Raw genomic sequence first — 25,601 nt, 5'->3', positions numbered from 1 at the left:
CCGCAGTGGTGTGGTGAAGCGTTTAGCCCACAGACGGCCATACATCCCATGGTCTTTTCAGGTCCCCGCTATGCGGAGTTTTACCGGGGGCTGATTCTGTAGCAGCCGGCGGTGACAGAGGTGACAAAGAGCGGCCACACCCCCGGCCTGCCTCTCCCCCTCACGGCTCCCGTCAGCCCGGGCAGCCATTTCCCGCCGGGGGGCGGTCCCACCCACCACGCGCCTCGTCCCATTGGCTGAGAGCGGCGCGGGGGTGCGGCTACACGCCACCCTCCGATTGGCGCGCGGGGCTGTCAGTCTCGGCGGGGGCGTGGCCTGGCGAGGCGGGTCCCCGCGGGGGCGTTGCGGCCGCAGTTACGCTCGGGCGGCGGCGGCTGATGGCGGTGGCCATGGGCTCTGCGCTTCTGCTGCTCCTGGCGCTCCTCGGGCCCGCGGCCGCGCTCGCCGGATACATCGAGGTGTGTGGGGGGTGCGGGTGCGGGGGCGGACGGCGGGGGCTTCCCCGGGGGTACCCGATGCGCAGGTGGGAGGTAAGCGGGGTTCGGGGTGTCTCGGCTGGTGTGGAACCACCTGGAGCTTGTCCAGCCTTTCCGAGACCTTCCCGGGGTGGTGAGTTCGTGTTTTAAACGTGTTTTCGGGAAAGCCGCAACCCTCAGGCCGCGCACCTGGACGGAAGCTCCGTCTCACCGGGATGCTTGGGGCTGATTTTTTGGGGACGTGACCTCGGCATTCTTGGCACGGGAGCAGGAGCGGCCAGCTTCAGATGGGTCCAGAAGCTTAGAAGACTGTTAGAGGGCAATTCCCTAGATAAAAATCTCGGTTAAACGAATCCATTTGGTTGCTGATGGATCCAAAATAAATCTTAGGTTGGAACTGGTACCTTGGCTTTCGGGGAGTATGCTTCAGCTGAATGTAAAGGCTATGCATTTCATATAGAAATGGCTTAGATGCCCATAGGGGTCTGTGTGTGTATATATACATGTACATGCGCACGTATACGAATATATATTCCTTTTGTATACACGAAATATGTATTGTGTTTGCGTATATGAAAGTAACTGGTCAGAGGAAATTCCAGCTTTATCCTAAATCCAAAAGGTCAGTGTAATCTAGCTCTCCAGACAACGAGATGGGTAGGAGAAAATCTTGCGGGTCTAAAAACTCGACACTATAAACCTGTCTTATTAGAGGGAAGCAGCAAAACAAGGAGCAAAGTACGTGCTGAGCTTCAGACATGTCATGTAAATAGAGTTTAATAATCTACGCCTGAATGTTGTTTCGAAATGCAAAACAGCTGCATCTGTCTTGTGAAGGTTCTGGGTTATTTAGGGCTGGATAAAGAACAGGCTTGTGGCTGCTTATGAATGGCTTGATTTGAGAGTTTACAGTAAATTTTAATGAGCTTGGTTAAGCAGAACATCTACCTCAATGTGATGCATAGAGCTCTAAGCTGGTGGTAATTCCTAACTAGCAGTAAATGTAGTTTTGGATATTTTTAATGTGTTATGTGGAATTGGTTAGTCCATGATTTCTGCTTGTTTGATTGCTATTGAGGAATAGTATTCCACATACTTTGTACCAATCCTTCTGTTAAATTTCTGTAAATCAATGGAACATGGTTGATAACTGTTTGTGGAACAACTTATGCATCGGTTACCTTGCAGGAAGGATGGTGGAGCTGCTCTGAGGGCATGGAGCTAATGCCCAGATCAGATTCCTTGGCATTGCCTTGGTGGCAGGGGACTGTCCTGGCTGCTGGTGCTACATCCAATCTCTTGCACCTGTTTGGCAACTCCTCCAGCTGTAGGTCACTTCCTCTCTTACATCCGAGACAAATTTGGCTGCTATGCACATCCCTTCTGGAATCTACTGCTTAGGGATATGGGCCATGAAAAATCAGCTTGGAAAACAAACCTAGCTGTCATTTTTTTCCAAAGCCTGGTGTCTGTGTGATGAAGCAGATCCCAGGTTTTGCCCATCCCAGGATTGGCACAGAGGGGAGCAGCGGTGTCACACCTTGATGCTCCAGGAGGGGCCAGCAGCTCAGCAGCAGGAGAAGGGAGCACTGACCTTTTTGAAAAGGATTAAAATGAAAACATTCCTGCAATTCAATTTGCATCCTCTAAAGGCACGATAGCCACCTTCATCTCCTGGCATAAAATATCAACTGTGGCATTTTAATCATTATTTTTGCTGCGTCCTCTCCCATTGTCTTGTCAGTGGGGGGACTGCAGCTCTCAAGTCTTTATTGCTGCCAGATTTGCTCAAGAATAGCTCTCAATGTAGAGCTTAGGAAGTAAATGGTTACTGTTCAGGGATTTATACTGTGGTCGTTACTGGATTTTATCAGATAATGTGATGAAAAATATGCAAGCAATTGATTTTTTTTCAATAATCAAGATGATATTTGAAAGTTATGGAAAACACGTAAAAATGTCTGCAGTTGGATTGGCACGTTTGCATTAGGTAGATTTTCTGTCTCTTGATTATTTTAGCTCCCATTCCCTGTCCCTGGAACACCCGGTAATCTTCTTATCAACTACAATCTGTTTTTCTTTCTGTCCTGCACAGAGCAAGGGGAGTGGCAGTTTATTTTTTTCTCTTAAATTGGTGGTATCTGAACTCTTGACTAGGGCATTCCCAGGGGTTGGTGCTGGTGACAGTTGGTCTCCCTTTCACATCAAAGTGTGGGGATGGCTGATAACCTCTGACAGTTTCTCTTCCAAATGAATATGAATGGAAGAATTTAGAGAAATCATGGGTCCCAGCAGTTAATGTGTTTCTTTCCATAGCAGTATGTGTCTGAATTTTGCTTATTTTGCTTGTGAAGTCCCCAGGAACCTCAAACAGGACACTGATGCCAACTGGAAAAAGAAAATAAATCTATGCTAATTTGATTTGTATTCCAATGATAAACTGCTTCTGCTGTGCCTTCAAGGCCTTTAAAGGTGCAAAGTTTTTTTATCACTTGACCTTTTTGTGTAATCAAATCTGAGGCAATGGAGACCTGATACTGCTTTTTTTTAATCATGTTTGGTATTTTTCCAAAGCTCTCTTGAATGCTTACATCTGTTACCTGCCTGCTTGAAATCACCAGGAGCTGGGGGAGGGGAAAAAAAAGCGTGTGTTTTGCAGCAGAATTTCATGTTATTATTTTTGTCTTGTATTGCTTAAATTCTCCCTAACAAAAATACCAGTCTGTGCCATTTCTGCAGACCTTGGGGACTTCTAATTGCCTGCTGCATCGAACAAAGAACTCCACCTAGGGAAATTTCCACTTCGGTGTTCGAGTCCTGAGCAGAAACAGCCCAGGAAAATTCCAGTCTTGAGCCTGTGGCCTTTAGTTTCCTCTCAGTTCCTAAAACTTTGCTTCCCAGTGTTATGAAATACACCTTCCTATGAAGGTGGTTATATGCAGTGCCTCTTCTAAGCTTCAATAAAAGCTTCTCTGAAGCAAAGATATGGAAATAAAGCAAATCTGATACTGCGGAGAGGCTCTGGAATTTATGCTGTGTTGTAGGATGGCACATGAAGGTAAGTGCTCCTTTTTGGAGGAGGCCTTCAGCTCTCCTTGTTTCACCTGTGGAATAAATATCACCTCCTTAAATGTTATTTAGGCATTAATAGCTCTCCCAGGGATTGAATGACTTTTTTGTTAATGTGGTTGTTGCATCACCTGCAAGTTACTCAAAAGCTATTCTGTAGGTGGCTTTAGCTGTATTATAATTAGGCACTGCTGTTCCTCCAGCACCTGGGAGTGCAGGGAAGGATTACTGCAGTTCCCTGTGCTCTGTACCAGTTGTGCTTCTCTCTAGATGTGCCTTGTAAAACTTCTGTCTTTGCTTTTCCCTGCATGTGTGTCTTTTGGAGGCGTATGGACTCAACCTTGGAAGTATAAGTCACTTTGACTGCAGCATCTGCTTCTACACATGTACTTAAACCAAAGCCTTGTTCCTCAGCTGAAAATAGAAAGAAATACACCATCTCAAACTATTTCTTGTTAGAAGGCAAAGCCTTTCCCCTTCTTTCTACACTTGGGCATTTTACTCTCTGCTCATTAACTCCTCAGGCTTTCTAAATTGATGCCAACACCTCAGACTCTTGCTCTCTTGCTTCTTCTGTGCAGTAAAACTTGGTGTCATTGATTTTAAGTTCAGGCAGTCAGCACCTCTGAAACATGATGTTAATTTAAGATGATGTTTGCTCTTGATTGGAAGGCTTTGAATACTCACAATGGCCTAGAAACCCTTCTGGTGAGGCTCCTAACTCAGAACTGTACTTGAACTTGCAAGATTGCCCCTTTTTTTTCCCCAGAAGTGTTGTCTGCACCCATAATTGACATGTTCTGCTCTCTCTACTTGCAGTGAGTTTGTCACAGGGAAATGGCATTTCCTACCACAGGTTTTGGTTGCTGCGTATCTTAAATGGAGTACTTAGGGCTTGGTGACTATGCATTAACTATATTAATTTTGTAGTTTGCTTTTGGATATTTTCCTTTTCAGCTTTTTGCTGTAAGTGCCAATAAGTCTCAGGTTTGTGGGGAGAAATGGGTTGACAACATTGTGCAAACTCTTACAACTTTTCCATATGTAGATATATACTTATTGTATGCTTACTAGTGTGAGTTATAAAGCAGTAAGAAGGAAGATGTGAGTGGACTAAATTGTCAGGTTTCTCTTTATTGTGAATTAACCAAAATTACTTATTTTTTCTGGTTTGGGAGGACTGATGGCTCCTCCTCAGATACAATAGGATAAAAGTAACTTTAGCCTGTTAATACTGTTACTTATATGGGGCAGGTGGTCGTTCATGTACACACACACGCACATTTCATGTGGAGATCTGGCTTGTGAATGACACTTTTTTTTTTAACTTGTTCAGCACTAGATTTACTACTTTCACCTCCATCTGCCTTCTCAGTTGGAGTTAAATATATATTTGTGACTAAGTGTTCTTTAAGCTATACTACCTTATGTGAGAACATGGAAAACCCATGTACCAAAGAATACAGAAGTGAAACCCACCTTTTAGCCTGGCTTTCAAATGTCCGTAAGTTCTAATGCTTGCTCTAAAGGATTGGTGTTTGAAATGTAAAATTTTGTCTTTATGTGTATTTGTGGGAGTTTTAAGTTCCAACCTGAGATGAATGATCAAAACACCAATGTTCTGCAAGTGATGTTAAACTAATCTTTCTAGCAGCCAAACCCAGCCTGCTTGGCTTTATGTAATCAGGTGTCCACCTGATCAGGAGCATATTTGGCTAAGCTGCTTACCAGCTCTTCATTTGGAGGTATTGCAGGCATGTCTTGTATACAGCCAGTGGGGAAAAGGAGGTACTCCTTATTCTTGAAAGATAAACCTGTATATGGAGTAAATTGAGTTCTAACTCCTTGTTGTCATGTTTGCCTGCCGTGATAATGCTCTTGTACAAATGAATATATTGCAGACCTTCATTTTGGTTTATATCTTCAGTAGCCTCCTAGTCACTCTTAACTAGTGTGCACAGTCAAACGTTGCTGCTCTCCGTGGCATTTGGTGATTTATTTCACTTTCCATTTCGCTGGTGACAATGGGAATTCAAATCACATGTTGGTTCTCTGTTTCCTGAGGGAGAGAACTGCTGGGTGAGGCATGGTCCAGAAAGCGTTTTGTTCTCTACAGGCAGACCTGGTTCATGTACGTATGTATGTATTCATCTGATTTAGAGATCTTTTCTGGCAAGACTGGCCCAGTAGTTTGTGAGGACTGGTGCAGCTGGGCTATGCTGATGTTGGTGTGTTTACTGCAAGGACAGTGGCTTCACTCGAGCTGTTTTTTTCCTGATGATTTGTTTCTCAAGATGACTGTGTTGGGCTGTGCAGTAACATCTGTTAGCAGTGGTTTGAAGGAATTCTTAGTGCTCAACCTGCAGATCAGTGGCTGCTTACAGAGTTTAGTCTAATCCTCTTTGCCAGTGCTTTCCTGGGGGATTCCTCCTCTGGACCTTCAAAAGTCTCACCAGTTATTTCTAGTGCCAGGATTTCCTGCACAGGTGAGCTGCGGGGTAAGATGCTGTGGCTGGACAAGGCCTTCAGTTGATGAAGCAGGGTCTGAAGTTGTTATTCCATGCAGTGTGTGACCTTCAGAGAAACTTATGGAAGAGACAAGTCATTAATTGTTTGGCTTGGATGGCTTCACTGTGCTTTGAGACAAACGGAAAATCATTAGCAAACGATGACTTTGAGCTCAAGTTTTTCAAGTTACCAAGTATGAAGGGCATTAAAATTGCCAGCATAACTTAGATGCAGCCTGAAAAAAACCCAGCGAAACCCACAGAAGGTGGGAGCTGTGCCTTGGTTCCCTGTTGTACTGGAGAAGCTTTGGGGTGAGGCCCTGAGTCATTGGTGTGTTACAGCTGTTGGCAGTGTCGCTGACCCATGGTATCGTGCCGAGGTGCAGCAGATGATAAACATGCCTCAGCACTCAGATCCCAGGCTCTGGCTCTGTGACAGGGATGCATTTAGGTAATTTCATACAGTAAGCTTCTCTCTAACAAAATTACAGCAGTGCAAAGTGTATTTTGATCCAGGTCAAGGACAGGGACAGGCAGGCACGCACAGGCACACTGAGCTGGCTGGGGCCGTACTTCCCTTGACTCTAACAGCAGGTTGATACTCAGTGAAGTTTCCATTTAAGAGTAGCTAATTATCATCTCCTTACAGATGACTTCGTGTTTAAATAAAAGCAGTGTTTAACCTTGAAAGTTCCTGTTCTCATTTAGGTCTCTTTTCCTCCAACAAACATTTTCTTGGTTATGTTACATTTTCAAATGTGAGAAGTTCTGAGATGTGGGTCAGGGGGTGGGTTGGTTTCTTTCAATTGTTGCATTAGTGAGAATTTTATTATTATGTTAACTTTCTACTATAGCAGGGCTTGCACTTTCTTATGAAGATGTTGTGCTTCTTTAACCCATCACCACAAAGCTCTAAATGCAGTCAGTGAGGACAACTCAAAAATCTTGCCAAGATGAAACAGAGGTTTAGCAAACTACTTGGTATTTTCTAGGAGTTGCCTTATGCTGACTTCAGTACTGAGATGCCTAAATCAAAAGCTGAACATTTGCATTTTTAATCTTTGGGCTTTTCTTTAAAGGCTCTTATGTTATTTTTAGCTCCAGCTCCCTGCCAAAAGCTTTGTTCCTTTTCTTTTGGATTTTGGGTTGATGAATCCCACTAGTTATGATGTCATTGCATAGTATGAAATGACAGTAACAAAAAGAAAAATCTTACCCATACCATCTGTTACAATAAATATTGTGCACTCCTGTTAGATTCCAAGTGGATTTGGATAGCATATTCACAACAGAAGCTGGTCTTCTTAGATGTGTGGTATCCTCTAGCATAAAGCTTTTAATCACCAAATTCTCTATATGGTTTTGGATTTGACGTGACACATTGCCAGCTCTAAGTGTAGTTGGGTTTTTTATTGGTGTTTGATCTTCTCTCATTCATATCAGGCCTAGTAACTTGCCAAAAATGGAGGAATTTGCACAAATTAGGCTAATTCACTAACACCAAGCATTGGTTGACTTCTTGCACTGGTCAACTTACAGTAATTGTGGCCTGAAACAGAGAGGGGCAGATTTGCTTTAATCTCCTAAGTATTCCTCTCAGAAGATTAAATGCAAAATGTTGATTGAAACCTCTGATTGGTGTTCCCAGAGAGTGTATTGGCATTTGAATGTGAGTCTTTCCCTGCATAATTTATCAAAGCCCTCACTGAAGAAATTGAATTTGATAGCTGTTTCGTTTTACGCCGCAAGATCACAAACACGTTTAGAAACCCTGAAGAATGAAATGGTGTCAGGATCCAAGCAGAGCACGGAGCCTGCCTTAGCAGTCTCGGTCAAAGATGAATTCTGAAATGTAGGGTACAGCAGTGCTCGTGCATGGACTGAAATGTGCTGCCTGCCAGGAAAAAAGGAGACTGAGAAATTGTTGAGGGTGCATGTTATTGTGGAAACCGGTTATTACTCTTGAATGGAGCAGGATGCTTGCTCCCATTTGGACTTGGGGTAAGATTTAAGTGCCTCTAAGTAGTTTGAGTTGTAGGGTTTCAATAACCACTTCATTTCCAGAGGCTTTAAGTAGAGCCTCAGCCTCAGTGCTGGAAATGTCAGGCAGTGGAGGAGGTTTTCCCTTGGTAACCAGGCAAAAAAATTGAGATTTTGCATTTGCAGTATATTGATGTATTAGAGCTCAGCCTTTGGGCATGGATGGACATGGTGCTGTGGCTTACCTGGGCAAGAGCCAAATCCCAGGAGAGGCTGAGGGAATTCTTGAGGGGGTCACAGAATGAAGTTGTGGTGCTCCTGTGGGTGTGTGAAGCTTGGGCTTGGGACAGAGCATCGTGTCACAGCAAGGGACACTCACTGGAGAAACAAGGGAAAAAACCCCACGTTCCTGCCCCCGTCACTCCTGATAAATGCTGTCTTGTTCAAATTGCATCAATACTTGCCCTGCAACAAAGCCAGCCAGTATGTGGATGTCCTGTTTAGGGCACAGCTGCTTTCTCGGAAACAATTTCCCAATAACAGAGGCAGAGATGAATGGCCTGCCGGAGCAAAGGCTGGATGCAGTGGAAGGTTTGCACTGCTGTATCCCTGCCTTGTCCACAGCTGACTTTGTGGGCTGGATCACAACTTGTCACCTGTTCTGTCCCTCTCCTTCTGCCTATGTGCTCATGCACTTTTGTCTTTTTTTCCATGGTATGCACGTTTGAGTTTGTGAATAAAAACTTGTACTAATCTGAATAGTATGCTATAGAATAGCTGAAATCTATTATCTGTGTTTGAATCCATAGTGCTGTGTTTTATGCATAGTGTTTTTAATTAATCCTTCATTTTAAATCCTTGCATCTTGCTTCAGAATATATCTTTGTTTCTCAGGATAAGAGACAAAGAAATAAACCAGCTGATCACCTCGACATCCTTTTGCCTTCTCTCCCTGCACAACAGGTCCTTCCCTTTGCATCCTGGCTGCCAGGAGGAGGAACTAGAAGAGCTGGATTCCTCCTGTAGTTGGGCTTTTAAATGACAGGAAATCTTCTTTCAAATTTGCTTAAATGTAAAATCCACAGTACAGACAAAAGCTATTTTGAAGTTGAGGCTGAAATTCCTGGGTTTGGCTGGATTTGTTGCGCTCAATTATACTGAGCAAGCTTTTGCAACTTGCTTCACATGGGAATTAGCGTGATGAGGAGAATACTTTTCAAAGTATGACTGTATGGAGGTTTTCCACAGAGCATCTACAGCATGTTAATTCCCTCTTTCACTGCAGGGCCCTGAGTAGAATGCAGCATTGTAGTCCTTTTGTAATAGATGCTGATGGATTTCAGGAGCAGTGCTGTTCTGAAATGGCCACTGTCATACTTGTACTAGTGTGTGTGCAAACTGGTAAGCTGGGTGCTCCAAGGAAGAATACTGTGGAGACAGCCAGGAAAATTTTGGGCTGCAAGCTTCATGTGTGCTGTAGCAGAGACATGAGGAGCACTGCTTTCCAAGACCCTAAATGGCCTTTTGCTCCAGGCAAAAGCAAAGATGACTTTACTTCATCTGCTTTGCTTGTCCTTGGTTTCAATTTGGCTTTTTGAGCTTTATGTCACTGTCTTTAAAGATTTTTGCAAAAACTTGAATAATTGTTCCTCATTATGCAAGTGGCTGATAGCTTTCCTCATAATTTTCTGTTCTTTTATTTATTAGGCTGTGATTCTTACATTTTTTTTTGATCTTATAACTGGGGGCATAACAAACATTTAGCCACAGCTGGCAGCAGCATTAGCTAAGATGGGTTTAATGTGCTAAACTTTCAGCAGCTCTTCCCCTCACGTGGACTTGGAGATGCATTGCGACTAGCAGTCCTTTGTCTTTTTTTTAAGAGGATGCTGCTGACCTACTCTAAGCTGTTTCTCAGGCCATAAAAGAGGGCTGATTTTTACTGTTTATAACAGCATGCTTTAAATACACCAGATCAAGCAAAGCAGAGATTTCTTTTTGTTTTGTAGTATTTGCTTTGGAATGATTTCTGTGCTTTGGAGTGGCTCTTCAGATAGATCTCTGAGCAGCATCCATCTCACAATCTGTATCTCCAGCATGTCCAGGATGACGCTCTTCACTGATGAAGAGGATTAAAATAGTCATTAAGCTGCAAAACACACAGTATGTCCTGTAAAATACAAAATAAAGATACACATAGATAAAAGATAAAAATACAGACAAACTGAGCATGCTGGAGTGGTACAATCTGTTGGAATGCATCAGGATGGGAACATCTTTAACTTGAGCCAGATTTGGTCTGCTCATATCACAGAAAGATGAAACCAGGGCTTAGTTTGCATATGGAGACACTTGGCCTGGTGCTGTCTGTAGACACTTTCTTGCTTTCATTTTTCTCTGCTGTGTTTGAGTGGATAGTTGGTCCCTTCTGCCCCACCTCAGATGAGGTCAGTGTCACCTGATTGACACTTAAAATGGTGCCACTACTTGTTAGGATGCTTCCTGCAGTGAATTAACTTTGGGAACAGCCCAAAGCAGGGGACTGTTCTTACTTATTCCCACCTCTCTGGGTTAACACTCACATCCTTTAATTGACGGGTGTAACTATGGGGATACAGACAGCCTCTAAAGCAGTTGTGTGACTGTGACTGAGTAGTTGCTCCATGTGCCTTTGCTGTCCAGGCTGTAGAGTTGCCCCAAAGCCTTGACACCCACAAATCCATTCATTTTGTGCTTGTTACCAAACCTGTTCTACTCCTCCAACAGGTACTACTATGAGATACACAAGTTCTCAGTGCAGTATTCTCAGAATGTTCCCAGCCTAATAACACAAATCCATGTAGTACTGGTCCCACTGCTGTCCAGGCTGGCTGGGAATTGTGCAGGGAGGGGCAGCCTCCAAGATAATTCAAATGTGGTCTGGTAAGGAACTCATTTGGGCTCTCCATGATTTTTTTTTTTTTTTTTTTTTTGGTAAGATGTCCAAAGTAGGGATATGAGAATGAGGTATGTTTCTGGCTGTCTCACGCTGTTGCATCATCAGGCTATAATTTCAGCATAGCTTTTTGGGGTGCTGCTCTGTTATGATTTGAGACATCTGAATAGATTCTATAGAGCTAATCCACATCACGGATTTGCCAGATTCTGGCAGAGTTAATATTTGCAGCTGATAGCCGGGCTTCTGAATTAAAAAACACCATAGTGGGCCATGTCTGAAGTCAACCAGTGAAACAAAACCACCATTCCCCAGGGTTAGAACTTTATGCAACATTTGCATCCTTTGACTTTGAGAAAGAACTATTGAAATGACTCAGCCCATGGCTAGGAAAATGGTGAGTGGCCAATTGCATCAATAGGCAGATCAATCTACCCTCCAACTACTGTCCCAGTGATGGGATTTGCATGTTAAGTCAGCATTTCCATTGCTATCCTTGTCTGCTTGTAGGGTTAAGGAAAGCAAAACTTGTTTGCAAGGCTGACCGTTTATTTCTTTTTCATTCAAGCGTGTCTCCCAAGAGCATCTGAGCAGGCAAAAAAAAGCATCTCTAAGTAAAAGTCAATAGTCACTTCTTTCCCTGCCTGATAGCCTTTTCCAAGCAGGAAAATAAAGAATTGTTTGGAATGCTTGTGTTCAAAATAACGTATCTTGACGGTTTTCTTTACAGTTCCTCCAGCTGCTCTTTATACCAAAAAAAAAAAAAAACCAAAAACCTGCTATGATGGACAGCCAGGGCAAAGGGTTCAAAAAAAAATTTTAAATACTAGTACATTTCAGAGACCTTCAAGAGGAATTTCAGTTGAGGCAATGGAAGTTCTCAGTGTATAGTGCCTCTTTAAGGCCTAACTGGATTGTTGAAAACTGTTCTGCCTGCTCTTTTTCAAAGAACGATTTCCCTTGCTGTTGCAGAACAGGCAGATTTTGCTTCCACCTTTGTAATAAAGATTTCAGCACCTGATGGCTTTGTGCTTCGAAGCCCTCAGTGAAGTGTCAGGTTACTTAAAACTCATCAAGGACCCGACCATCAGGTGGGTGCAGCTGCAGTGTGTAAATTCTTCCACTAACCTTATGGTCAATTGTATTTCAGCTAAAGCAGACGGAAAAGAACCATGTTCTCTCCCCTACCTTGAAATTTTTCAGAAAATGCATAAGGAAACATCAAGGGAATTATTATCAGTGTGCACAGGATCATTCTTCCCACTGAAACCTGGAAAAGGCTATTAACAAGTTAAAATCTCATTTTATCAAAGATAAAAATCACCTCTCCCATTTTGTTTTATTTCCATGCAGTGCTACACAATCTGATACAGCTCAGTAGAGTGAAGAGCAATAAAATTCAGCATAAGAAATTCAGATTTTCAACATGCAAAGCCAGGTAAATGTTCTGCAGTGATAGCCCTGAAATACTTCCTTCTGTGGAGGTAGTTTTACTTTCAAAAAGTAAAATCAGTGAAGGGCATCTCAGCACAGCCAGCTTGAGTCTGTTCTATAAATTACCACTTAATTTTCTAATAGCATTAAGCCGCTGTTCTAAGTAGAGCTCTGCTGCTTCCCGTGAAGGAACTGGTTAATGCATCCATTAGAGCTTGTGTTCGAGCCTGGCTGTGGGGTGGTGCTGTAACTGTTCAACCCCAGCTGATGAATTAATGCTTTGGAAATAAAATGCTGCTAAATTACTAAGGATTGCTTTTAAAGAGTGGAAAAAAGGGAAATACATTAGGCCATTGGTGAGGTTCTTTACTTTCTGTGACCCTGCTGCTGACAAGTTTTGGGGGGTGCTTCAAAAGGCTTTTTGTCACTTCTCTTGTATCAGACTGCTCAATCCAGGTGTTTTGAGTTCCAGCGAATGTATGGAAGTCCATTTTTAATCCTCTGCTTTGGAAGAAGGTAAATTGTGAGATTTGAGCCTGAATTCTGCTGATAGCCCCAGGATCTTTTGAGGACTGGTTGGCTGTGTGTGATAAGCTTAAAAATAAACAAATAAAGCTTTTGCCCTCAGACTCTTGGAAGTAAGAAATGTTGCTCCAAGCCTTCTTCCTGCACTCCAGCCTCTTCCCTGCTTAACCAGAGTAGTGCTTGGCATTTTTTATCCTGCCCTTGTTTGTGGGCTTGCACTCTCACCTTCAGTTTGCCAGCTGTAGTGGAAGCCTTTCACCACTTTTATCGCTGTTTAGTGGGATCAGAAATAGCTAAAGTCAGGAAAATGAAAGACTGTTTTGGTGAAAATTTGAGATGGTTTTGCTAAGTTAATTATCTTGCATTTATTTTATTGCCATGAGTGGTAGGAACTTTTCCTGATGAGCAGTTAACGGTAAAGTTTTCACATTGAAGTTTTAAGGAAAACGATGTTGTTTACTGTAGCTGAAGAAACTTACAGTGTCAGTATAGGAATCTCTTTAAAGCACTGATTTTTGCACACTTAGACATTAAAGGTTCTTAAAAGATTTTGTTTTGTGTGTGAGCAGTCATGTAAGCTGCTGCCTGAAAGATGCTCCTTAACAACTCTGAATAAATAACAGGGGGAGGTGTATGGGAAGATGGTTTTGGTTTAAAATCCCAATTTTCATTATTTTCCTTATAGATTTACTAAGAGCCAGAGTTGCTACCTTGTTCTCAATAACTGGTACTAACTGTTGACCATTTTGACAGACTTGAAATTTGTAGAAGTAACCTGTGGACTTAAAAAGTTTAAAGTATAAAAGTTTTAAGTCCACTTTGGGTGGACTTAAAAAGTTTAAAGTATAAAAGTATTCTCAGTTTTTATGCTGGAAAAAACAAGGCTATTTCATAATTTTTTTGGTAACTTGTTAGTTTTGGTATGGATCAGCATAAGCTTGGCAGAGGTCAGAGAGCAGCAGCAAGGACAAAAGCAGCCCTGTATTTTAGCTGTGGTTTCCAGGTTTCAAAAGGTAGTCATTAGCATGGTTTGGAAACCCAAGACTTAAAAACCTCATGGTTTCCTCTGCAGATTTGAAGTTTCATCTGAATTGTTTGGAGAGGACAGAATTACCAATGAATTGGGTTGGGTTTTGGGGTTTTTGTACAGAAGATTGTGAATTTAGGAGTGGAAAGCAATAAGCATGACCCGTAGACCTCCAGCGTGGTCAGAGCAGGACCTGTTGAATCATTCCCGTGTGCTGTCAGGAAGTTGCCATGTAGCCTAATTGCAGGACTTGAAAATCCCAAGTGTTTTATCATGTTCCAAAACACGTGCAGTCTGTGCACATAAATAACCAATCTGTGATACTGAACAACATCTGTAAGGGGATGGATACTTGAACCAAACTCAGGCTGCATTGCTAACTGCATTCCTGCTTGTTATCCTTCTATCCTATCTTGCTTTTTTCCCCCCCAGGTATTTGTCCTTGCCACTTCATATTCTCTGTGAAAATGTGCCCTTCAGTTTCCTGCTTGCCTTTTGGATCATGGTGTTTTAGAGAAAAACACAATCTCTGCAGCCTTTTTATCTGGAGTCAGCTGGGTGGTCAGACACGTGGATGGAGTGAGGAACCACAGGTTCCTGCAGTGGCTCTTTTGTGCAGTTCCCAGTGAGCTTTGCAAGATCTGTAAAACAAATGTTCATGCTGTTTTGAGGAAGGAATTTTGGTTTGTTCCCTCCTGGAATGCTAAATCACTTTGACTCAGTAGTAAAGGGTTTATTTTTCTGTCTACCTGGTGTTAACAGATTATTCTGTCTCCTTTCTGCCAGTTCTGGCCAGTAGGAAAGCTAGTGGAGAACTTGTGTGGGTGTGTGACTTGTGATGAGTTTTAGTCCAGGAGTTATTTTTGCCTTGAACAAATTGCTTTGAAGTGATGAAAGATTTTCTAAAAGTACTTTGCTGTGTATTATGGAATCTGTATCCTGGTAACTACAGTGATCATATTCCCTAATTCTTGTATAGCTAAAGTGCCTTAAGATGGCACAAACTCTCCTATCAAACTACGGAGAAGTCACTTTACAAAATAGCATCTCTCAGTATTCCTCCACATGTGCTGCTCTCAGTGATGCCTTTGTGCTATCAGCAGTGATGGTTCATATTAACAATCAGCTCAGAAATGAAAGATCTGAGAGTTAAACTTTTCAAACACTATTAAGCCATAGCTGCTGTCCTTAGGTTTTGGTTTGGATTGCCCTTCTGGTTGTCCAGGAAGGCAAAATTGCTTCATGGCCATTTTTTTCAGCAGAATATTAGTGAATGTGAAAACATTAACTTGCTCTCAAGTTTTCACTTGCTGACTGGCTAACAGGACATCTTGGGTCTCTGTGCCTCAGATGCCCAAATAATTAATGTGGGAAAGCAGCAATTAGTTGGGCCTTGCAAGACAGAGTGATGACACAGATTGGAGTGAGGAGATGAGGATTAAACTGAGCTGAGCTCACTGCTGGGTGACCTTAGGCAAGTCACTTGACTTTGTGCCTCAGTTTAGCCCAGTGATAAATAGGTCTGGCTCCCTGTGCTGGGATAGGACTTCGGATGGTGCCATAAAAAGGGAACTTTAAATAGCGCCATGGCAGTGTTCTGCTGCGAGGGGAAGGAAGTGGCTGTGAGTGTCTGTCTGACACAGCTTGGAAATTGTCCCTGATGTCCTTGGGACGCGTGGAAGGCGACCTGGATGATTAAACCTATTTGGACCTACCTGTGCGTTGTGTGAGGATTATCAGTGTTTGTACTTTCCTCTTCTCTTGCCCTTGTTTTTAGGGCGGCTTTGTCTTAAACTGTTCCAGTCCCAGCCATTACATCCAAGCCATACTTTTGAAAGCTTGAGGCCCTGCAATTAATCTTTTTCAAAGGGCATAGTTCTGGGTACAGCAACATTTGTTCAGGGAATGTTCCACTGGAGTTATGAACTTTGTCTCTCCAGGGATAGAAAAGAGGATGCCAAAGGCAACCACGTTACACAAGCAACTTCAGGAAGCTGAGGCAGTGCTGACTCGTGGCTTTACCGGATTTGATCACCTCTCCCCCAGCCCGGCTGTGCACCAGCACTGCCTGCAGTGTGGCACTCCCTATGGAAATGTGGCAGTTTCCAGTGCAAATGTCTCCCAGGCAGGTTATGTGCCCATTGACTCATGTATGCCCAGTTTATGGAGCATGGATAAACTAGAGGAGGAGGGGGAAATAATCTGATACCTCCGAAGTACAAATTCCAAGGGCAAAAAGGCTGCCCATGAGTCACAGGTACTTGGAAATCTCCCTTTTTCCTTGTAGAAAGGCAGTGGAATGTGCAGTAAGGAATGCTTCAGGCTGCAGCAGGTCTTTGTAATCCTGCGGTTGCTGTCGGCATGTATGGGAGTGCGTGGATTGTTGTCCCTGAACTTCCGAGCATTCAAGGCTTCATGTCAGCCATAAACACAGGCATCTAAATATAAACTGCACCCCAGCTACCACTGCAGCTTCTGCCTTGGCTCCCAGTTCTCTGCTGGTGCAGGCTCCTCCACCACAAAAGTCAATAAAGGACAAGCAGATGAGAACTCCACCCCTTCCAGCAAGTTAAAGCAAGCCAAAGACTGCTTTAGTGAGATTTCTGCCATTTAAATTCAAAAGCAAACACAGGCTGGTATTATCAGCTCACACCAGATCTGCCTGCAGACAATAATTCTTCCTGTCTTGGACCCCTGCCCATGTGCATTATTGTAATTATCAGCAATTTAAAAAAAAATAAAGCAATAAAGCTAGGATGAGCTGCTAGTCTGTAGATTTACTGCCTGCTGTGTCAGGCATTCATTAGCCTTCCTGGGTTCAAGCCACCTATCTGCTGAATAAAACCCGGAAAAGAAGCTAAGTAAAACAAAGCATGAAACACCATTTGAAGCATGAATTGAGAGCTCTGCTCGTGTTTACAAGTTATAAATCCAAAACCAGGGGAGTTCTAAGTATTCTGTCCAGAAGTTCTTGTGTGTAAAGAACCTCTGCCAACATCCCTCACTTTTTAGTTGAAGTGTTGGTCTCCTGAATACTGACTTATCATTAATTCCCACGTGAGATTCATGGCAATGAATGTGTGGCACGTTGTGACCCAGGAAGGCTGGGCTTTACAACGCCAGCCCAGCTGTTCTCCTTCCAACAGCTTCAGTTTGTGACTGCAGCTCTTCTTAATTTTTGTTTTGCCACGGCCTGGCCTCTCCATGTGGAAGGAAAAAGGCCCATGGATGTCAGCTGGAGGCAGTGATAATATGGAGTGTGCAGCTGAAGCAGTTGAATCCCTGCACAAACATTCATACCAATGTTTCGGTGCAGAAAGGGCAAAACATTAGAATCCTCACACATTCAAAAGCAGCAGCCACGGAGGGCTGTGTTCTTCAGAAGGCTGGTAAGGTAACAGGGCTCATTTTTGTATCAAAGGAACTGGTAGAATTCCTCAGTGGTCTTGAAAGCGTTCAGTTTATGTCCTCCATATTTGTGGGTATTGCACTGACATGGGGGGATTTGCAGAGTTGCTCCAGATAAGAGTAGGAAATGTAATTTAAAAAAACAAACCCAGAAAAAGCTCTTCCTTTCCTTTAATTAAGGTGGGCAGTGTGATTTATCTGGATAAGGACAGTGCTGAGCAGCCTGTTCTGAAGTCCCTCAGGTTGTGGTTCATGTCCACCCTGATTTAATAACCAGTATTGGTTCTGAGGGGCTTCGCTTAATTAAAACCAAACAGTGCAAGTAATCTTTTCAAGTGCTGCATGGCTTTTTTTTTGTCAGTGTAGTAGCAACTGGTTGTGGAGTACATGTAACTCAGGAACAGGTAATCTGATCTGATCTGTCCTGTAGAGAATCCTGCAAAAGGCCCTGCCTTGTCACCTAAGGCAGGGTATGCCCTCAGCAGCCAGTAAACTCTTCTCTGGTCACCAAGTCAATGCAGTTCTCCATTGGAGCTTTCTTCAGCACCTTAAAATTCTAGAGGCTGGAGTTTCAGTCTTAAAACAGCTTAATCTTCCATGGTTTTATGTGGAGAGCTACTCGTGTTGCTGCAGGGGAAGCCTGATGAAAAGCTTGGGCAGCGTGGGTTCTCCTCACAGGCTCTCCAAGCTTCTCAAGCTCCCTTCCACTCTGGTTTTGCTGGAATAAAGGCTCATTGTGGCTAATCTGATCAGATGGACAAGGCTACGGTCATGTTTGACCCCACCAAAAATGCAGAATTCAGTTAAATATGACATTTTGCAGATACCTTTGTGCTATTAAGGAAAGCTCTCAGGAACTAATTTGTGTGAATTATTATTATCAGCTTTTCTTCACAAGAGATAAGCTCCAATCACCCTTCAAGCCTCAAGTCCCCAACAGCATGCCAGATGGTTTTCCAGAATAGCATTCCGTAGGGAGCTGAATGGACAGCATGTGAAATAAGTTATGTTGTGATGAGGTTTAACAGATCGCAGCAATAGAAGGCAAAGGATATGGATGTGGTTTTCATGTTTAGATCTTTACAAACCAGAACTGCAATGTACTGCTTGTGTTTCAAGGGTAGATGTAAAATACTCTTTATTTTACTAAAGTCTCTAGCCTTGTGTCCCTCCTTCGGGATTGGGGATACTTGCAGGAGGAACAGATATGACCCTTTTTAGCACCTGGAGCCCAGGCCTCCAGGTGGGTTATGCTCACACATTAAACCCTGTGTCACAAGCTGAAGAGGCCAGTAGTAAATAAAATCCAGGATACTTGGGCAGGCACTTCCATCAGAGAAAAGGAAAATTTAGGGTCTTGAATTCCAGTGTTTCAAGACCATAAATCAGGCACCACATGGCAGGGTGAGGAATTTAACTGACATTAACTGGCCAGAGATTTATGTGTTTATGGAATCAAAAACTTCTTTGGTCTTGGAAAGCAAACTGGATTACAGAATTATACCAAAAGGCAGAGCCCCGTTTCTCCTGAAACATCTTGTAAATTCAAGTGCTGGTGAGGAAAAAAGTAATGGTTTACGGAACAGTCTTTTCCTAAATAACATTTGTCTTGCTCTCATGTTATGGATATGTATTAATAGGATAATAGCTACTTTTTAATGTTCAACAAGGATGTATACAACTGGATGAACTCTCTTCCATCGTGTGTGTTGCCCCTCCTGATCTGTCAGGCTGCTTATTTAAAGGATTGAATAGTTGCTCCCCAGCACTAAAAGAAGCAGCTGCTTCCATTTATGGCTGGGAAATTCCCAGAGAAAAATGTGCTGTCAGTTTGTTCATCCCTTTGCAATGTGGAATGGGTGAATTCTCTCAAGTACTAAAGAGCTTAACTAAGGACATGGCTTTATCCCAAGCTTTGTGCTGGTTTACATGTTCTGAAGCCTTCCTTTTGCAGAGTGATGTTTGAGTGTAGCCTGAGGGATCTGCTTCCAGTTTTGATACACCGAAGGCAATTGTGGGAAGCATCAGAAAGTTTCTTGGTCCCAAAAGGCTCTTGTAGGTGACCTTTTTCTCTGTTTAAGTGTCAGTGTTAAAGATGTGGCCTCCATGAAGTTTGGAGGTGCTGTATTCTCTCATTACAGCTAAAATGAGATCAAAGTACTAGATTAAATAACTGATATGATTGAGGGCTGGAGTGGATTGCCAGTGAAGGAAAATTGAAGTCCATTGCTCAAAAATCTTGCCTTGCAGGTCCTGGGGTTAAAAAATTAACATGTGTATCTCAAAGTTCATTAACTCACCCAACAGCGCAATTCAAGAGAAGATTTCTGCTGGTTGATTAAAAGTGATGAAATCAAGCAAGTAATTAGTCTCGTTTGTTCAGCTGTGAATTGGGGCTTAGCATGTTCTGGTAGCTACGGCAACAGCACTCGACTGATATGCAAACTATGTGAGCAATCCAAGGAGGAGGAATGATACCTTTGCAGGGATCGAGCCAGAGAGGCAGCAAAAACAAACACTGGCTCGAATCAGTATGTAAATAGGGGGTGGTCATGATTTCAGGAGGTTGGTATGTGTTTGAACAGGAGTTTTGCTCATGCAAGAGCTGTGATGAATGGATTACTTAGGGATGTTTCTGCCTCTCGATGGAGCCTGCACCTCTCCTGCCTCACGAAGTTCCCTTATTGTGCTGCAGACTTGTTAAGTTTGCTTTGAAGGAGCCAGATTTCAGGCATCAGCAGAGCCATCATAGCACACGCATTTATTCTCTTTTGGTGTCCTGTATTTTTAAAAGGGTTTAAAATGCTTCCTGGGTTCTTGATCTTGTGTTTTTTTTCATTTTTTTCTGGGCGTGGAACTTGGATGTGGTTGTGGTGTTGTCATCAAACAAAATTGTTTTAGGGATTGTTTCCTTTAGCCTGTCAGGTCCTGTGCTCTCTGGAAAGTGGTTGTTGGTACCAAAGTGGTGTTTGTTTGGAGAGATAAAAAGAGCCTCTTAAAAAGTTTGTGTGTGTTTAGTGTTATGAAGGATCATTCTATGTTTGCCTCTTTCTTCTGAAAAGACAGCAGGGAGCAGGGTTGTGCAAGGCCTACCTATCACAGGTTCTGCTGTGTGCACTTGTAAGATGTTTATTAAAGGCTTGATTTCTGAAAGAACCGAGTTACCGCACCATATTCCCAGCCTCAGTCTATTCCTCAGAGTTCCTCCTGTACCTCCACTATGTGACTATGTTTTCCTTAGGACAGAGTACAACAAACGTACCTGCACTAAACTTGAAAATATATGTGAACTTGGCAGCATTTTGATACTGGGACATCGATGCTGCTATCTGTTACACATAGTTTGGTATTTCCTTGCTTTGTGGTCTGTGTTAAAACATGCTGTCATGAGCATCTGTTGATTAGAAGGGTCAGAGTAAATAGAAACCATTTGTATAAGACTGTTTCTCTTAAGTGATGCACGGGTGAATAGTACTTAAAATTCAAGGGGTCATTTTTCTGCAGTTAATACTTGAATTTATGCTTTTATGCCTCAGGTTGGTTTTCTCCCCCAAGCACTAATCTCGTGCTCAGCACTAAACAATCCTTGACTTTCACAATGTTGAAATGTCTTATCTCCAGGCAGTGAGATAAGGGGAGGGGGAGAAATGAGCTAATTATAATGGAGTTATTCTTTTTCCTAATATCCAGTAACTAGGAGCTGCACAAAGAAGTTGTCCAGTTGAATTCTACTCTTTATTCCTTTATTTGCTTTAGGCATACAAATATTGGTATGAATTGACGGGGGTCTGCAGGCAGTAGGGGATGAACAGTGACCACAGTAATTTATGCATTTTTCAGTGCACAAAAAGTTAAATATGAAGGCAGGACTGGTAGCCTGGGGTTGTGTTGCCTGCCAGTGAAAAGCAGCTTAGGGCCAGCAGACTGCATTGCTGTTTCCATCTGGAGTAGTTGAAATTGATTTAATTCTCCTGAACACCTTAAAGAGCATTTGATTTAGTAATTCATCTGCTTTTTTGCCTTATGCCTCTTTCTCTTTTACAACAGGTAGTAGTTATTTAAGGAGAGCATGTTCAGCTCCCACCATCCACTCGGTCTTCTCAGAAAAAAAAAAAAAAAAAAAAAAAAGGTCTGCAATTTAATGCACTCCTCTTTTTCCTCTTTCGGTCAGCCAGCAAGATTTCAGAAAGGGGCCCTGACCTTATTTTCATTGATCAGTCTGCAGTTTGACCCAAATGTGGGCCTGGGCTGTCAGGTTTTTGTCTGCTGGTGCAGTCTGGGAAGTGCGCAGAATACACATCTGAAACAGCTCCCTATAGGAATGCACTGAATGGGACACAACAGGCTTTGAGGAGCTGGTTGCCACAGCTATTTTTTCTGATTCAGCAGAAATCATCTTTATTTGTATGTTTGAGCAAAAATCTTGGGTATTTCTATCCCAATTATTCAATGATACTGGGATAAACATATAGCTTTAAACTCTGAGCAGGATTCTTGCAGTGGGACGCAGTTATTTTATTAGTAGTAGTAATACCTGCTTGTGTGTAACCTCACAGAGGTCCTTCTGCCAAAAGTTATTAGTATTATTTAGTAAGTTTTTCAGACATCTGTTTTGCCCCCATATAGGTGCAGCCTTTTAGTGGGAATTATTCTTGGTTTTGGTAAGCTGTTGTTTAAGTTGTAAAAACAGAGTTTGTGAAAAGAAATGCCTTGCTGGTGAAAACTTGGGGTTGGCTCAGCATCTCAAGGAATGTTGTTACAAAATAGTTTGCAAGACTCCACTGATATTCTGGATCAAGCAGGAGCTGTCTGAGAAGATGCCAGAGGGTTTCTGGTTCTGTGAGTTGTTGAGTCTTTGATCAGATAATGAATCAAGGTGTTTTGTTTTGGTTTGTCTTCACAGGCCCTTGCAGCCAATGCTGGGACAGGGTTTGCGGTGGCAGAGCCTCAAATTGCCATGTTCTGTGGGAAGCTAAATATGCATGTGAACATCCAGACTGGGAAATGGGAACCTGACACTTCTGGGACCAAGAGCTGCTTTGGAAGAAAGGAGGAGATTCTGCAATATTGCCAGGAGGTGAGATTTTCTGTGTAATCCTGACTCTTCACTGCTGTGAAGGAATTGGATTCCAATTTAGCTGCTCAGTAGCAAATTAACCCTGCAGGAGATGAGCTTGCTTTTGCCCATGTCCAATTCCCTGTACTGTCCTGCTGAGTTATTGCCCAGGAAGAGCAGGGAGGACACTGCAGTGGGATTTAGAAGCTACCTCAGATCACCTCACACTGCCACAGAAGGTCCTTGGTCTGTATGTCAGAGGTATCGTCATGTATGTTTGCAGGGCTCTACCCAAATGTTCTGCCTCTGAGCTGGTTAACCAGCATCTGCTCCCTGTTGTGTAAAATGGAACCTGACACCTATTCTAGGTAGAATGTGGCTGTGGTATTCTCAGTGATGTGTTCAGATCAGCCAGAATATTAGAAAAATATTTTAATCAAATTTTGATGGTATTTTTAAGCTCTTTATACTTTATTGCAAAAGATGTAATCATCTTCTACTGTGTTTCAGATACTCTATAGCATATTGGCCTTGTCCAGTGTCTTTAATTGCTCCTATGAGGTGACAGGCACATAAAATACCACAAGGAATGTATTTTTTTTTAATGGGAAAGCAACAGAATGTACCATGTCTGGACTGGAAAACTTTTTAAACTGTTTTACAAGGCTGATATAACTGGGGCTGCATTTTTTTCACGTAGTAGAAGCCTAAATATAAGCCAGTGTCTGGACTTGAGAACTTGAGCAGGGCATAAGGATCAAATTAATACATCATAAATGGACCAGGCATGAGGAAACCTGAGGAGGTGGGTGCTTTTTCTGACAAGTGTTGAGAGAGTCTGAAGACATTACTAAACCCTGTTTGTTGGTGATTGCTGTTCCAGGGGGTATTGTGTTGCTCCAGAAAGAATTAAACAGCTACATCTCCTCCAAACCTGAATACCCAGATGCTCCTCCTCCACTGCTGTGCAAATCCAGACCCCTTAGCTTAGTGCCAGTGAGGCCTCTTGCCCTGACCTGGCTTTCTCCTGCCTCAAAGCAGTGGCATATCTATTTCTGAAGCCCTGTGTGACAGACAGCTGGAGCTTTCTTTATGTCTCCAGCTGTCCTGAGTTTGATCCAGAGGAGAGCGTGTGTCCATGTGCAAACTCCAACTTGTTCCTGTGTAGAGAATCAGCCTCACTACTCTACTACACTACTAAGGTAGGGGCTGCTCTGCACATTCTCTGTCCTTTCTGGAGAGAAACCTCTGTCTGTGCTGTTCCCCAGATGTACCCAGACCTTCAGATCACCAACGTGGTGGAAGCCAACCAGCCTGTCAGCATCGACAGCTGGTGCAAGCGTGGGAAGAAGCAATGCAAGGACCACACTCACATCGTCGTGCCCTTCAAGTGCCTGGGTGAGTGTGTGCTGGGTGTGCTGTGCATTCCTGTGGGAGAAGCAAGGAATTGCCTCCTGGGTTCTTACAGAGAGAACAACTCAGTTTGTAAGACTTCTCTTGTATCAGGTTGTCATTTCCACATTCAACTTCCACTGAAACATTTTTCTTTCCACAAGATGGAACTCTGCCTTTCTGGAGCAGATCAACAGCTTGGTAACAGCTGTGGTGGAATAATGGTGCCTGGCATGAAAAACAAATCCCCATTCTCTCTGCAACTGCCATAAAAACCTGAAGGCTATTGTATCTGAGTATCACAAAGACATTGGGATTTAATATTTTGATCCTATTTTTGTGAAGCTTTAATATTTTGTTGCCTTGGAGACTTAAATGCTCAGTGTGCTCAGGCTTCCTGCTTGGTCTTGGCAAGAGATCTCTATTCTATTTCAATGACTATATTTAAACGTTGCTGTTTCAAAGAGGCCCTGCTTCTTGCAGCTGTATCCCCTGTCCCCATTTTGAACTGTGAAAGAGTATGAGATAAACTGTGATGGATTTCATGGTGCTTTCCAGAATCTCCCCACCCACTGGAATCAGGCAGCATGTTTTAACTGGTTAACTTGTGACTTCTGACTTGTGGGTTGTGGCTGACACTGCGCTGCCCCATGCTGCCCCAGCTTAGTTTCAGCTGGCTGACTTTCTTTTCAGTTATCCACTGGAAAAGACTTGTAGGAAGTCTTGGACGAGTCTGATTGCTGGGAGCATTCAGTAGGAACCAGTTTTCATAATTTCTATTCGTATCTTAGGTTACCATGCGTTTTGACAAGGAGAACTCCAGCAAAGAAGCAGAACCATGTGGGTGTTTTGTCCTTTATGTAATACCTTCCACTAGACAATCATAAAGCACTTCATTAAACATACAAGTTATTGTGGACACGTCCTGGGAGAAAGGTGCTTGTGTTTATAGATGTGGAAATTCAGGTTTGGGAAGCAACCAAGCCCTGATCATAAGAACTTCTGATGGAAATAAGGATGAAAGCAAGATCCCTGGATTTATAAGGAGTCGTCTTTTTTACAAATCCTTCCCCAAGCCTAATCTCCAGCTGAAAAATAAACTGATTTTACTGACACTGCCCTAAAATTTGATACTCATTAAACCATTTATTCAGGTTTTTCGTCAGTGTATTTCACACTGTTCATGACTTGCAGGCCCCAGCCTGTGAGGCTGCTTTGGTTTTCAGATCTGAGTTGCAAGTCTGGAGTCCATGTATCTCTACAATCTCTTTGTCTTTAGCACTACACACATTGCTTGTTGTAAATGGATGTTTCTCTGGGATTATAGTCAAACTGTGGGATTTTGTTCCCATTCTTGGTTGTGTTTTCCTTGCGTCTTGGTTCTAAAGACAGGTGTCTGCTAAGGAAGGCAGGAGCCTCCCCTGGAATGGAAAATACAGCCCCCTCCCCTCTGAATTATTATAATTTTGAAATTAATGGGCTTTCAGGCAAAGATATGAGAAAAGAAATAGCAGTTCTTTACTAGTGTGTGTATGTATAGCGAGGCAAACGACAACAACAGTGACAACAACAAATGAGAACAGCAAACCCAATGAACGGTCGGGCTCTTCCCGCTATTGAAGCGCTTTCCCCTCGGTGCAGTTCCGCTCACGGCCGGCAGGGGCGCTGGTGGCTCCCGGCCAGGCAGGGCGGGTGCGATGGTTCCCCCGCGGCTGCAGGGGGCGCTGTGGCGCGGCTCCGGCCGCCTCTCACTCTCTCTCACTCTCTCTCACTCTCTCTCACTCTCTCTCAC

At 43.1% G+C, this 25,601-nt stretch overlaps 1 protein-coding gene across 7 annotated transcripts in view; it reads left to right on the top strand.

The window, feature by feature from the left end:
- Positions 1-345: 345 nt before the first annotated feature.
- The window catches only part of APLP2 (amyloid beta precursor like protein 2), a 48,068-nt gene continuing 22,812 nt past the window's right edge, over positions 346-25,601 (top strand). For all 7 annotated transcript variants that reach the window (XM_042034410.1, XM_042034409.1, XM_042034408.1 and 4 more), the window contains exons 1-3: positions 346-458; positions 22,265-22,438; positions 23,686-23,815. In XM_042034410.1, the coding sequence (XP_041890344.1) occupies positions 378-458; positions 22,265-22,438; positions 23,686-23,815 (385 nt within the window). In that variant the 5' untranslated portion in view covers positions 346-377. The remainder of the gene's footprint in view (positions 459-22,264; positions 22,439-23,685; positions 23,816-25,601) is intronic.

This window comes from Corvus kubaryi, unplaced genomic scaffold (assembly GCF_017639235.1).
Source record: "Corvus kubaryi isolate FWS band 111438036 unplaced genomic scaffold, C.kubaryi_AGA036_p1.0 37367, whole genome shotgun sequence".
Taxonomy (NCBI): domain Eukaryota; kingdom Metazoa; phylum Chordata; class Aves; order Passeriformes; family Corvidae; genus Corvus; species Corvus kubaryi.
Note: the sequence above shows the minus strand (reverse complement) of the source record. Positions and strands in the feature narration are given on the sequence as shown.